We start from the raw sequence: 14219 nt of genomic DNA on the forward strand, positions 1-14219 counted from the left end.
AAGGACTGTTAAAAACTTAATGCACAGTACTTGGCTAGATAACTGTCAAATGCCATCCAAAGATTTAATCTTGTTTACACAAAATGATCAATACAATTCTTGACCGCCTTTTATATATAGGCCTATATATAAGTATAACATTTTTGTTGTAAAAGTAAATTTTTTGATATCCCTTATTTCACTAAGAGAGACTGTTTGATGAAAAACAAAACTTGTTGAGTTTAATGTCATCTCATCTTCTATCTGTGCATTTAAGGTGGTAGGAGCCATTATCTTCCAGCCAATTAACAGGGGACTGCCGCTGCGCTGTCTGGAGGAAAAATACGGGTTGTCCAGCCACCATCGAGAGGTGCTCATGGCGCAGGAGAGGCGGAATCAGAAGCGCCGCAGCCTCAACATTACCAACGGACACACACACGACAACACACACACCGTGCACGACAGCACACACGGCCGGGACGACGCCGTGAGCCGGGGCAGCCAGCTCAGGTTGGTACCCAACTAGAAACCCACACAAACACACTGATTAACCCCAGTATTCCTCAGTGGCTGGAATAATGTGTGTGTTTGTTGTTTCTAGACGATCACATATTAAGCGTGTATAATTTGTTAGACTTGACAAATACTGGGTTAAAGACTGTTGTGCTTTTTAGCTCCAAGGGACACAAGCCTATTACTGAAAGTGCGTAGTGGGCTACAGACCAAATAACAAGCTGTCTGCTATATTTGAATAATGGAGACCCACCTTTACTCAGTCATCCTCTCTCTCTCTCTCTCTCTCTCTCTTTGTTTCTCTTTCTCTCACACTCTCTGAAAGACTTAAATCAACCCTTTAAATCCCTTCCTGCTTTTAAGCTTTTAACACGTAGCCTCGAGCTGTTAAGATCATCATCCAGGCAGTGGGCTGTATATACAACATGTTCCATATGTATCGTAAGTCCTCTATAAATAAAGAAATGGTGTGTGACTTTTCTGCTGAAGGGGACAGTAGTGTGTAATTTCACAAGTGCATTGAGCTTAATGTATGGAGTTCATATCTGTCTGAGTAAAGAGAGAGGGAACGAGGAAAAAAGATAAATATGTGGTCCAGAGTAGAACAGAACAAAGAGATCAGAGTGGTATAAGGAAGGAAGAGAAATATGAATTAAAAACTCAGTTTTGTCTTTCTTTGTTTCATGTTCATTAATGTTACTTTGTATTCTCACTGTGTTAAGCTTTTCATTATTATTACAAAAAGGGTTTGCTTTATTTCTCCCTTTTGTATTTGTAGGTGTTTTATGTGTATTGATAATTGGACACTCACCTTTCACTCAGGTCAAAGGATCGCTGTGGCAGCCAACCAGCAAGTCTCAATCAGGTCCAAGAGAGGCGACGCCCGCTCAAGGCGCACCAATCAGAAAGCTACCTGCCTCTTGGTAAGTAAAAGTGAAAGAAAAAAAGGCGTCCGACCTTTAGCTTTCTCATTTTATGCCGTGATTGGCCAGGTGTGCAGAGGTGTAAAAGTAAAGTACGTTTTCTGCGTACAGCCGAGTGCAACACTGAATGCCTTTTAGTTTAAACGTGTGTGGGATTCCTTGCTGTCTTTTCTTCTTGTTTTTAAGCGTGTGTAAACCCTTTGCCTTTATTCAAGTCTTGTTTGTATGTTTGAAGCATACTGGAGTCTCTATTCACTCTTTATTGTGCTGTACATGATTTTTTTTATAAACTATATATTTATATTTAATATATATTTAAGATGATAAAATCTAATGGTCTGAGTGGTAAGGATTTTGACCAGATTATTTTATCACCCATTTCCTCTTTTCTCCATTTTTTGAGTTATACATTCTGTTTGGTTTACACATCTATTTTCCTTTATTCTATTCTTTTCTTTCTGTGACCACCTCTACTTGTCTTCTCCTCATCTCCCCAGGATCCAAAGCGCAGCCCCAGCAGTCTGCTGACCCCTCTCTCCCGAGCCCAAAGTCTCCAGTCTTTCGGACGGGCAGTGAGCCGTTGCTGAGTCCCTCAGTCTCACGGAGATCTGCCGAGCTTCTGGCAGGTCAGTAGGAGGATCAAATCCAACGTTACACTAATCAGCTTATTAACACTCAGAGACCTCAGTAACTTTTCCTGCTACAGATTTCCAACCGTGGTCAGGAAGCTATATCTCTCTAGAGTCCTCGCTCCAAAGCTAATCACCGTCACTCTCTCACTCGCTCTACCACACACTCCCCACACGCACACACATGCCGACCCTGCTATTCTCTTAAAGACATCGTCGCACACATATACACTTCAGGCCACTTACGTAGGCTATGGCGAAAGCTCCGCGTGGAGCCTCCGCAAAACCATACTTTTATCTTAAGTAGAGATGCACCGATTACAACTTTCTAGGCCGATTCCGATTTCTGATTTTCTTTGAGTTAGGCCAGCCGATACCGATTTCATTTTTTCTAACCACTTTACAGCACACACAAATATTTATTTTCTGTCTTTTCTTTAATAGAACATTTTGCACAGAACATAGAAAATTTTTTGAAGAGATAATGGATCACTAAAAAATAGAACTATATAAATGACTCATGGTGTGGGAAATTCCCACACATCTAAAGTGCAATGTTAGAACAATTTCCTTCTTTTCACATCCAATATCCAACTAAAGAATTGTGATTTTGGTTTTTGGTGTCGTCCCTCCACGCCCTACTTTTTCCTTGCAGGTGATGCATATTGCAAACGTGTTATCTTCTGCACACATGCTGAAGAATTTCCAAACCACTGACATGTTGCAGGTTAATCCACGAGGTTCCCTACATAGAGCCGACACGCGCTTCACACCGCGAGCGGGTACGCGCGACACAGCGGAAAAGTTGAGAGAAAGGAAAAAGAGAGTGTGCTGTCGCGTCCGTGTGTGCGTAGCATCGACCGGCATGAAATCGGCATATGTCAGACTGACCTGCCGGTCGCCGGTCATGGCCGAACACGTGAAAACCGCCCAATTCCGGTCACCGGCCGGTCTATCGGTGCATCTCTAATCTTAAACTGTCTCCCTACATGCTCCTGCCATTGTTTGCATGCAGATAGGAAATTCAATTTAACCCTGTCCTTTTTGTGCTTTCACACATTCTTTGGTTCTCGGATTCAAATTTGGCAAATAAAGTAAAGTAAATAAAACACAGTTCAAAACAATCAAGTCTATGTGATAAAAGGTGTTGGGTGATAATGTGATAAAAGGTGTTGGGTGATAATGTGATAAAAGGTGCTAGGTGATGATGGGATAAAAGGTGTTGGGTGATGATGGGATAAAAGGTGCTAGGTGATGATGGGATAAAAGGTGTTGGGTGATGATGGGATAAAAGGTGCTGGGTGATGATGTGATAAAAGGTGTTGGGTGATGATGGGATAAAAGGTGTTGGGTGATGATGGGATAAAAGGTGTTGGGTGATGATGTGATAAAAGGTGCTGGGTGATGATGTGATAAAAGGTGTTGGGTGATGATGGGATAAAAGGTGTTGGGTGATGATGGGATAAAAGGTGTTGGGTGATGATGGGATAAAAGGTGCTGGGTGATGATGGGATAAAAGGTGTTGGGTGATGATGGGATAAAAGGTGTTGGGTGATGATGGGATAAAAGGTGTTGGGTGATAATCTGATAAAAGGTGTTGGCTGAGGATGTGATGACAGTATTGTCCATGTGTTTACAGGCGAGGCCATCCGGGGCTCTGATAGCCAGTTGTGTCCCAAACCGCCTCCCAAGCCGAGCAAGGTGCCGCTTGCTCGACTGCCTCGCCCCCCCTGCCTTCAGCCACTAGCCCCCCCCTCCAGCTCCTCCAGCCTCACAGACTACTCCTCCACCTCCCCCCGGTTAACAGCACCTCCCCTGGACTCCGCGTGTGTGGAAACTCTTGGTTCTACATGGAGGAGTGGAGGTAATGAAATGCATTTTTGACATATCAGTAGGTGCACATTTGCTGTTTTTCTTTACTGGGAGCACTTTTATCATCAATAAATCCTTATCCTGTTAGTTTCAAAGATGTATAACAACTGTATAACATATTAACTAGTACAGGGAACATTAGCTGCCTGTACAGACTTAACCACTGCATTTTACTTTGTCTGCCAGCATGTTTAGTAGTAATTCATTATTCCAAGATAGGTTCCCCCAATGCTAGCCTTGTACAGTACACTTAAATTAGCTATTTTTATGGTGTTACATGTTTGAAGTTGTTAGTGAAACCAGATCCAAACAGTTAATTGTATAGGCCATTTTAATTAGCCTAATCAACTGAATTAGAACATATATTGGATTTTATTTTCAATTTTTAGTTGTTGACACTTATTTTTCTGCCAAGTGGGAGATGGGGTATTGGTTCACTAAATGTCGATTTAGATTTTGTGTGTGTGAAATGAAATATTTTCTAAGGCTTTAGTTGTAAATCCCCCTTCACCGCTTGTAAGCCTGCGGAAAAAAAAACAATGAAAGATTTTCAGAATTTCTATATAAAAATTGAAGTGACAGGCTATTTAAACATCACAGTACCCGTTTTTGCTTTGATTTCATTTGAGTTCACAAATTAAAGTTTTTCTCGTGCATTATTTTCACAGGGTTACAAAGGGTGAAATAAAACTCATTTCACAAGCTTAAAATCCTATTGCCCCGGGGTGACCTCTAGCTCCCCCAGTAAGAGCGTTTGCCCCATGAAGGCTGAGTCCTGCAGTGGTGCGGGTTTGAAACATTGCTTTACTAATTTTAAAAAGCCTTCAGCCTTATGTTATTTTCTTCATTTTCAGAAGAAGTTCACAAAATGCTTTCAGCCCAATTGAAGTGTCTTGTCTAGTACCAATTTTACTTTATTTAACCTTTTATTAACATAAACTTTTTATTTTCTGTTTTTAATTGCTCTGGGTGCTCATATTCCATTTTAATAAGGCATTGCATTATTATTATATGGACTATGGCCGGAACATTTACAGTAATATTTATTATCTATTATTTATTAACTCTTCCTCTAAACACAATTTCTAAAAAGAAATTTAAAGTATGTACCTATTAAAAGTGTGATTGTTCTTCCACAGCCACCACAGGCCCTGCTGTACCTCCAGTCAAACCCCTGAAGTTCCTCCATCAGCTCCTGCCTGCAGACTCTCACAGCTCCTCCACTTCGGTACTTCCACCTGCTGGACTGGGTCAGTATTCAGATTCGGAGGCGAAAACAGGACGGACTGAACGCCTGCAGCCGAGCCCTGCAGACCTGAGGTCCTGCAGCCCGCTGGTTTGGGAGGAATCAAATCCCCCGAACCCCACCACGGACCCTGGCCTCCAGCCTCTGCTCTGCAGCTACGTGGAGAGACTGAGGAGAGAGGGGGAGGCAGGGAGAGAGGAGGAGGAGGGAGAGGAGGAGAAGGAGACGGGAGGGAGTAGAGGACTGGACAGAAGCTCCTACCATCACGCCATCGCTGCTTTAGAAAACACCAGCGAGGAAGAGGAGGAGGACGCAGGGAGGGAGGAGGACAGGAGGAGCGGTTTCCAGCGGCCCGTCGAAGAGACGGAGTCGACGTTCCGGCCGGCCGAGTTCCAATCTCGCCTTCTGCCCTCGGAGAACAAACCGCTGGAGATGGTGGTGCTGAAGAGAGCCAAGGAGCTGCTGCTCAGACACAATCACCATAGCATCGCCAGACACCTGCTGATGGCCGACTGCCAGGTACGCACGCACACACACACACACACACACATGCACACACACACACGCACGCACACACACACGCACACACGCATGCACACACACACACACGCATGCACACACACGCACACACACACGCACACACACACGCACACACACATGCACACAAACCAACAATATAATTCAGTGTAATTATCTAACAGCATTTTTAATTTCTCTATAAAAGCTCTGTTGTTTAATGAATATTATTAATATCATTAAAAATATTGGAGGTAAATTAAATTGCCAAAGCATTTTCACCTCCTTTTTCTCCTTACATTAACCCTGTGAATAAAACAGAATTTTTTTTTTTTAGGAGGATTACAATTTGAGAATTTCAAATCTGAAATTCGTTATTGTGACACGATAAAAACTGAGCCGGACATTTTAAAGTCCAAACATGAACTTGTCATTGCTCTGTCGGTGCTTTATCAGTCAGGCTCCACTGGGAAGCACATTTTAAAGCCATGTCGCATCAAGAATAGTTAGTTAGAACATAACAAAAGATGCCAAGTTTTACACCAGACAGATGGAGAAAAGCTTTTTTACTGGTTCTGTGACACACAGAATTAGATTTCTCTCCTGCAGCTGATGCAATAAAAGGATCCTCCTGACTCGGAGAGAATCACTGAGAAAGAAAACAGCCTCGAGCCAAACACAATATTACAGCTAATCAACACACACGCACGCACACACACATATACACACACACACACACACACACACTAGATAGACAGAATAAGAGAGAAAGCTACAACAGAAAACCTTTCTCTTCCAGGTTGCGAGGATAGTCGGAGTGACTTCAGAGGTTAAAGGTCTGATGGGCGTGTCCTCCGGTCTGGAGCTGGTGACGCTGCCACACGGGAGACAGCTGAGGCTGGACCTCATGGAAAGGTACACTTCAAACACAAACATCCAACACACACACACACACACACATACATACACGACAGCACAAATGTTGCATACAGATACAAAATACAAAACACAATTCCAGGAAGTTCAGGGTCCCTATAAAAAAGATCATTTACACACTTCAAGCTCACAGTTTACATATTTGTTTTCAGAAATTTGTGTTATTTCAATTTTTTCGGGTAAAATACTGCATGATTTTCAGACCTCTGTCGGACAGCCTCTGTAAACACAGAGGCTGTCCGCCTCCACACAGTCACTGACGGATCGGATTACAAACTGTCAAAACAAAAAGCAGATCCCGTTGCTGTTCGGCTCGCGTTGATTATCCACCTCTCCTCTGTCCGCCAGGCACCACACCATGGCGATAGGCGTTGCCGTGGACATTCTGGGATGTACGGGCAGCGTGGACGAGCGGGCGTCCACCTTAAATCGCATCATCCTGGTCGCGCTGGAGCTGAAGGACACGGTGGGTGACCTGTTCGCTTTCATGGCCCTGATGAAAGCTCTGGACCTGCCGCAGGTAACACACACACATACACACCCCCCCACACACACACACACACACACACACGCACACACTCACACTTTGATTTGATTTATTTAATTGTATCAAGAATGCCATAAACATGAAACAACATCTAATACAATCGAGGATAAAAACACAATAAAGTCCAGGACTCTCACATACTCACATATTTTTTTGACATTCAGAAACCACGTTTGACCACTTCAGTCTATGTAATTATCTCTGATATTGTTAAATAAAATGTTTGATGAGACACTGTCGAGCTGATGGGTTGTCCTCTGCAGATCAGCCGTTTGGAGGAAACATGGACGGCTCTGCGGAGGAGCTACACACAGACCGCCATCAACTACGAGAAAACACTGAGACCTTTCTACAAGAATCTGTATGAGGGCACAGGTACTGAACACACGCACAAACACACACACACACAACACACACCAGTTATAGATGAAATCAAATCACATCACTACAACATATTGACCAAAGGAGCATTACTGAAACAGCTCAAACACTGAATCAATAAAAGGAAAGAAACAGCCAAACCCCTGCAGGAACCAGACCCTGATGTTGCTTCCATGTGCTTGTCAAATCTACCTTCTCCTAGACGCCACGGATTTATGTGTATTTTAAACAGAAATAAAACAACGAGGTTGTGAGGCAGCTAGTTTCTCTCCGGTTGTTTTAATCCCGCAAGGGGACACAACTATTGGCAAATACTACCACTGGACTGGACAGACATTTTCAAACCTACAAATAGGGACTAAAAAAATACTTTATGCAAGCTCACAGAGATGGCGGGATGAATATACCTTTAATCAAGAGGTTCAACCTCTCTCCCCCCCCCCAATTTCACCAGGTGTAAAAGTCTTGATATTAAAATTGCAAAGAGGGCCGCATAAAAACAATTTTACAACAATTTCTACAAAGTACATCAACAGGCTAAGACAGTATAACACATAGTATAACATATCCAGTAAGGACGCGTCAACAGATTTCCAAAACTATAAAAAAATTTACAAGCAAATGTATTGACTATTTTTTCAGACAATTAAAGTGACTTGAATTCACCAAAAGTAAAAACCTCTGACAATTTTAAGTCCCTTAGTAGGAAGCAGCAGTGTATTTCTTTATGTTTTAGTTTTATACACATATCACATGATTCCTAATAAGAATGCCTTTAAGAGCTACAGTACGATTCATGCGTAGTGACTGGACTCGGATGATTTTAAATGATACCGTCCTGGGAGTGAAGTGTTATATCCCCAAAATGAAACAGTGCGTAGTGTAATTATTATAATATTTCAGAGACGACAGAACGGTTTTATAAGTTTAAGAGATACAGGAAGGTTTTTCCAATTTTAAACAATCCACCGACATCCCTCCTCCTCTTCCTGCAGCTTCCTCCCCTGCGGTGGTCTGCGTCCCCCTCCTGCTGCCCCTCCTCACTTTGATGGAGCGTTCGTCAATCACACCCGAGGGGGCGGAGCTCTGGGAGACCAGCGACCAGGGCTGTGACATCATGCTTCGCCACCTGGAGGACGCACGCTACGTTGCACACAACGCAAACACCTACACGGCCAACGCACAGGAGCTCTTACAAGGTTAAAAACAAGAAAAGGCACAAAGTTATACACAAAGACGCGTATATCTTTTGTAAATTAATTTTTAAAATTAAAACAAACCAAAACAGAGGATGTCAATAACTGCTGTGTTGTTGTTTTTTCCCCTGTCTTCAGGGTTCACGTGCGATGAAGACCTGTTGGAGGTGTTCAAAACAGACTTTCAGCTGCGGCTGCTGTGGGGAAGCCGTGGAGCTTCAGTCAACCAATCGGATCGTTACAACAAATTTAACCTCATCCTCACTGCCTTGTCACGAAAACTGGAGCCCCCGCCCAAAACACAAACTTTAATTTGACTTCACCTGACGCAACAACTCTGACATCCGGACGCACTCTGGACTTCGGTAGAACATCAGGTGGATCAGAAACCAGCTGTTGATGGAGAGAAATCAACTCAACGAGGCAGAAAGTTGATCAGAGCACGACCGGTTGGTAGTCCGAGGAAGAAGATACGTTTCTAAATCAAACTTCACGCAGGCTCTCCTGCAGCTGAACACGATGCTGTCAGTAATCCAGCAGCTGTTCAGTCGCCTTATTTCTCCAGATAAAGACTCTCAAGGTTCCAGACTTTTCATTCACTTAAAGGTGCTGTAGGCAGGATTGTGAAGATCCAGGACTTAGCCCAAAAAAAAATGTTTAACATCGACAACTTCTCAGTCCCCCCTTTCTGCTAAAGCCCAAAATGGTCTCCTAAGCCCCTCCACCACAAGGGAGAATGAATGTGTGCATGAGCAGTGAATAGGCTTGTTCGAGATGAACTGCGCCTCGCCTGTAAAGTAGACGAGAGCAGGCGGCAGCAGCCGGGGGCGGTGACAAAAGTCGGCTCTAAAGTCGGACAGTTTTCCAGCTGATTCCAGCAGCATTCAGGCTGAACAGGAAGTGACACAAACACTGTGGTCCGATTCCGATTTAATAAAATGTTATCAGACCCATATATCAGCTCCTACACAGTCTCCAGTTGATTTTATTATGACAGAGTAGCTGTCAAAATTCTCTACATGCGATCTGTTGCTGATTTTAATTACCAACAGACTGTAGATGATCCGTAACCTGAACAGATTTAGTCTCTCTGACTTCTAAACGTAACTATCGGCCTCACAACAGGTGTTCTGTATAGAATAAGCCGTTAAATCAGACAAATAGCAGTTAAAATCCCTCAGATTAAAAATCAATAAAAAAGTTTATATAAAACGTCATCATGTTGAGTCGATTCTGAACCAATCAGCTGTTCGATCAGCTGAGAGGCCGGCGTTTCCCAGCATGCCCTGGGTCCGTCTGCAAATCCCACTACAGGCTGTAGGTGGTGCCAGAGGAGCTGGATTTCTTTTTTAATTACCTGCTTCATGTAGTTCTACTGGAACATAGGGTCAGTTTCAGCAAATAAGACAGAAAGTTAGTTTTATGGCGCTTTTCCATCACATGGTACCTACTCGCCTCGCCTCGACTCTACTCGCCTTTTTTGGTTTTCCATTACGAAAAAAAGTACCTGGTACCTGCTAACAGGTACTTTTTTTAGTACCTGCTCAGTTGAGGTTCCAAGCGAGCTGAGGCGAGCCGAGAAGGTGACGTGAAACCCTGCAGGCTGCTGATTGGTCGGAAAGAAGCGTCACTGATCACTGCATTGCTAGCGAGAGACGGCATTTTTAAATAGTTTAGCCAGCGGTGTTTTTTTTGCTGCCAGAGACTCCACGCAGAGCTTTCTCCGTAGCATACAAGTGGCCTGATGGTTATACTGGTGCGCTGGTGTGTGCATGTGTGATGTGTGTGTGTCGAGTCGCCGTATGTGTGTGTGTGGGGAGCTAGTGAGCGGGGGAGAAGTGAGAGAGTGACGGCGATTATCTCCGCAGCGAGTAGCGACTCTAGAGTCATATATATGTGACCACGGTGGGAAATCTGGAGCAGTAAACGTTAACTATCTCTTTGATATCATGTTGTTTACGGAGACGGAGAACCAGGAAATGCGTCGGGGATGTCAATGGGAAAGCAAGCTACTAAGCCACGCCCACGGCAGTCACTATGACGACCAGCCACGCTGAGGCGATACTAAAATCTGCAATGGAAAACGGACACCCAGCGAGTCAAGGCGAGTAGAGTCGAGGCGAGTCGAGCAGGTACCATGTAATGGAAGAGCACCATTAGAAGGCTTACCTGCTGCACCTTTAATACTTGACAAAGTCTGTATTTGCTAGTCTGTAATAAACCTGCAACTTCAGTTTGTTTAAAGTGCACATCATCACCCTCAGTCTCTGCACAATTTCTGGGTTAAAATAAATCAGAAGACTCACAACTATGACACTTCACATGTAAAATAAAAATGCACACATACAGGCAGAATCTAAAACACACAGGGAACAATATAAATATAACATGATTGAGATTAGTATTATGCTTTACTCACTTATTTCCACTGCAGGAGATGCAGAAGCCACAGGTCACTTAAAGTGCTCATATTATGCTTTTTGGCTTTTTCCCTTTCCTTTATTGTGTTATATATCTTTTTTGTGCACGTTATAGGTTTATAAAGTGAAAAAGCCCAAAGTCCACCCCAAAGGGACTTACCATCTCCAACAGAAATCACTGTTCACAAACTGCTCCAAACGGCTCTATTGTAGTCCAGCCTTTACTTCCGTAACGAACGTGCGTCACTTTGTAACACACGTTATAATGCTCGCCTAGCTGCTAGCGTGGCACGCCCTCATACTCGGCTTCTGACTGGCTAGTAGTCCTTACCTAGGTATTGAGCATGTGCGACTCCCAACAAAGATGGAACAGAAGTGCGATGTCTCACTCTTTGGCTAAAACAGAGAGCTCAACACACAGGGTGAAAAGAGGAGCTGCAGCAATGTGTAGTACAACACAAATATGGTGCTTTTTTAAATTAAACCATGTAAACTTATTCTGGTACAACCTCTAAATACAATTATGAACATGAAGATGAGCATAATATGAGCACTTTAATTCCTCCATGTTCTTGAGGCAACAATCCTCAAAAAAAAAAAAAAGTAATGTGCCGTTTGTTTGGTGCTTGAAAAATGACATCTTCCAAAAGGTAGTGATGTTGGATTAGAAATGTTGCTCTTTTTCAAACAGGCTCTTGTTTAATATCAGTACCTAATTAACATAATTCTATGTTAAGACTAAAGGAGGAAAAACTGCAAATAGCTCCACATCTTAAAAGTAAAATGTAAGGATGTCTCCGTAAAGACGTTAATGTACTGCGTATTTATTCCTGGTAACAAACTGCTAGAAACTAAGACAACAGTTTTTTTAAACGGAGAAAGGAAATGTAACTACAAAGTTGACATCTGTGTATATTGTCTAGATATAATAATATATGTATTTAAGAGTTACAATGAGATTGCTGGCTGCATTTATCTCAGTGTGACCTTTGATACAAAACCACTAAGAAGTAAAATAAATAAATAAAAGATCTACAGTAGGCCTAGATCTGTTGTACTGTATTTACATACAGTAGGAGCAGAACATCTGATTTGTAGCAGCAATTCAAAACTCCCTGTACATGTGCAAATGTAGCTCTTTTTCCAGATGAAAATGTTTATTTTCTGCATAAACCTGAATGAAACGATTTTTAAAAAATGACAGAAGTACGTTAACATGCGAGAGACTAAAGTTGTACATAATTGAAATGTTAGTATGTAAACAATAGACTGTACATATTTTCTGTAGAAGACTGTAAAAAAAAAAAAGATGATGGTTTTAATAGGTTTATATTATTATAAACTGCTGTGGTAAGATTGAATAAATACTGTATGGTGTACAATCTGCGGAGGTCAACCGGCTTTGAATTTATTCACATCTTTTAGTTGAATCCTTCAACAAACAATGTCATTTTCTGCCTCTAGGGGTCTCTCAATCAAAACAATAACAAAAGACGGCGCAATGCCGTCACTGCGGTTAGTATTCCTACAGTGTTCAACATTCAGGAGTTTTTTAAAGGGAGCCGTATTATCCGCAGAGGACCCCTCCTCTCCGAAACGAATGGGCCCGGTCATTAAAAGCGGTGAAAACACCGAATAAGGCCGTTTCAAAACAAAAATCTGTGTTTCTCCGATGCTGTTCGGCATGTCGGCAAAAGGGACAGGTCGTTTCTCTGACAATGGAAGACCCAGATGTTGGCGGCGACTAAAATCATTCATCCATTTAAAATACATACTTAAAAACGACCAAGGTCTAAAAAGCGTATCGTAAAAATGCAAGAAAAAGTCAATTTATAACGGCTTCTGGCAGACAACCACAACGCTGACGTATGCACAAAGGGGATAAGACGTCACGACACCGACAGGCGACAGCGAGCAAATGACACGGACACGGTCCTTTAATAGAATTACAGATTTAGGTTTAAACATTGTTGGAAACGTTTGGGCTAACCTAAGTACACAGCTCAACAAAATATATGAAAAAGGTCTTGTTTTTAGACATAATGCTTAAAAGGTACATATCTTTGACACGTTTGAAGGCTTTTATGTTCAATGAGCTTTAACTTCTGCCAGATGTTGACTGTATTTTTAAGGTAATTTTACTTTTGATTTGCCATAAAGTATAGGCTATAACTAAAGGTCACTAACAGGTCCCATTTGGCAGAGTCAAAAGTCACAGGTGAATTTAAACATCACTTTTGCATATATTTCACGGAACAAACCCACTTTTCATTGCTGCTTATTTTATTATAGAACAATATCTTGAAAGAAGAAAAAAGCAATTTGTTCACATAGTGTCTGACAACATTCAAAGTAAAAAGATGTGCACAACAAAATGGAAAGAGAAGTACTGCCACTGGTTATTATAACATACAATATGGTAAAAACACATTTACATGGATGAATATCCTGCAGAATCACCGTGTACCTGCTACAGGTTTCATTTACTGTGATTAGAGGTTGATGCTGATAAAAAATTAAAAAAAGGGTTTCATCGTAACTCGTCAAGAACGTTATCATTTAACATCCCAAAGCTGCTTTGTTAAGTATTTTTGCATATTATGAATTACAGCACAGTGGCTATTATAATACTCAGCTCACAGTTTTTATATGTATATTAAGACTAAAAAATAAAATACAGTTGGTAAATTTTTGCTAATGTCAAAGTTTCTGCTTTACTACAGACATGTTTTCTTGGATTAAAAGGGACAGTACACTCCAAACATGCCTCATGAGATAAATCTTGTTACGATTTGGTACTATAAATAAACTTGAATTGAATGAGTCAACCAAAACAAGGAAATTAGAGGGGAAAAAAAACATTTGGAGTGTACCATTCATTTAAGAGTTAGTACAAATGTCAAAATATCAACATAATACACACTATTTCAGCATGTAACCGAGGCCACTGCCTTTATCTTCACGTCATAACAGAGGCTTATCATCTCCACTACCAATACATCTCCTACTGTATGTCTGAGTGCACATTAACAATTACAAGCAAGGTGTTAGTGCTGACACT

At 41.9% G+C, this 14219-nt stretch overlaps 1 protein-coding gene across 2 annotated transcripts in view; it reads left to right on the forward strand.

Annotated features, from left to right (window-relative positions):
- bcar3 (BCAR3 adaptor protein, NSP family member) overlaps positions 1-9410 on the forward strand; it is a 62218-nt gene extending 52808 nt beyond the window's left edge. For both annotated transcript variants that reach the window (XM_028587435.1, XM_028587434.1), the window contains exons 8-17: positions 257-489; positions 1315-1415; positions 1913-2041; positions 3684-3908; positions 5056-5681; positions 6478-6593; positions 6963-7134; positions 7425-7536; positions 8538-8741; positions 8877-9410. In XM_028587435.1, coding sequence (XP_028443236.1) covers positions 257-489; positions 1315-1415; positions 1913-2041; positions 3684-3908; positions 5056-5681; positions 6478-6593; positions 6963-7134; positions 7425-7536; positions 8538-8741; positions 8877-9055 — 2097 coding nt within the window. In that variant the 3' untranslated portion in view covers positions 9056-9410. The remainder of the gene's footprint in view (positions 1-256; positions 490-1314; positions 1416-1912; positions 2042-3683; positions 3909-5055; positions 5682-6477; positions 6594-6962; positions 7135-7424; positions 7537-8537; positions 8742-8876) is intronic.
- The last annotated feature ends 4809 nt before the right edge of the window (positions 9411-14219 follow it).

Source organism: Perca flavescens, chromosome 9 (genome assembly GCF_004354835.1).
Source record: "Perca flavescens isolate YP-PL-M2 chromosome 9, PFLA_1.0, whole genome shotgun sequence".
Taxonomy (NCBI): domain Eukaryota; kingdom Metazoa; phylum Chordata; class Actinopteri; order Perciformes; family Percidae; genus Perca; species Perca flavescens.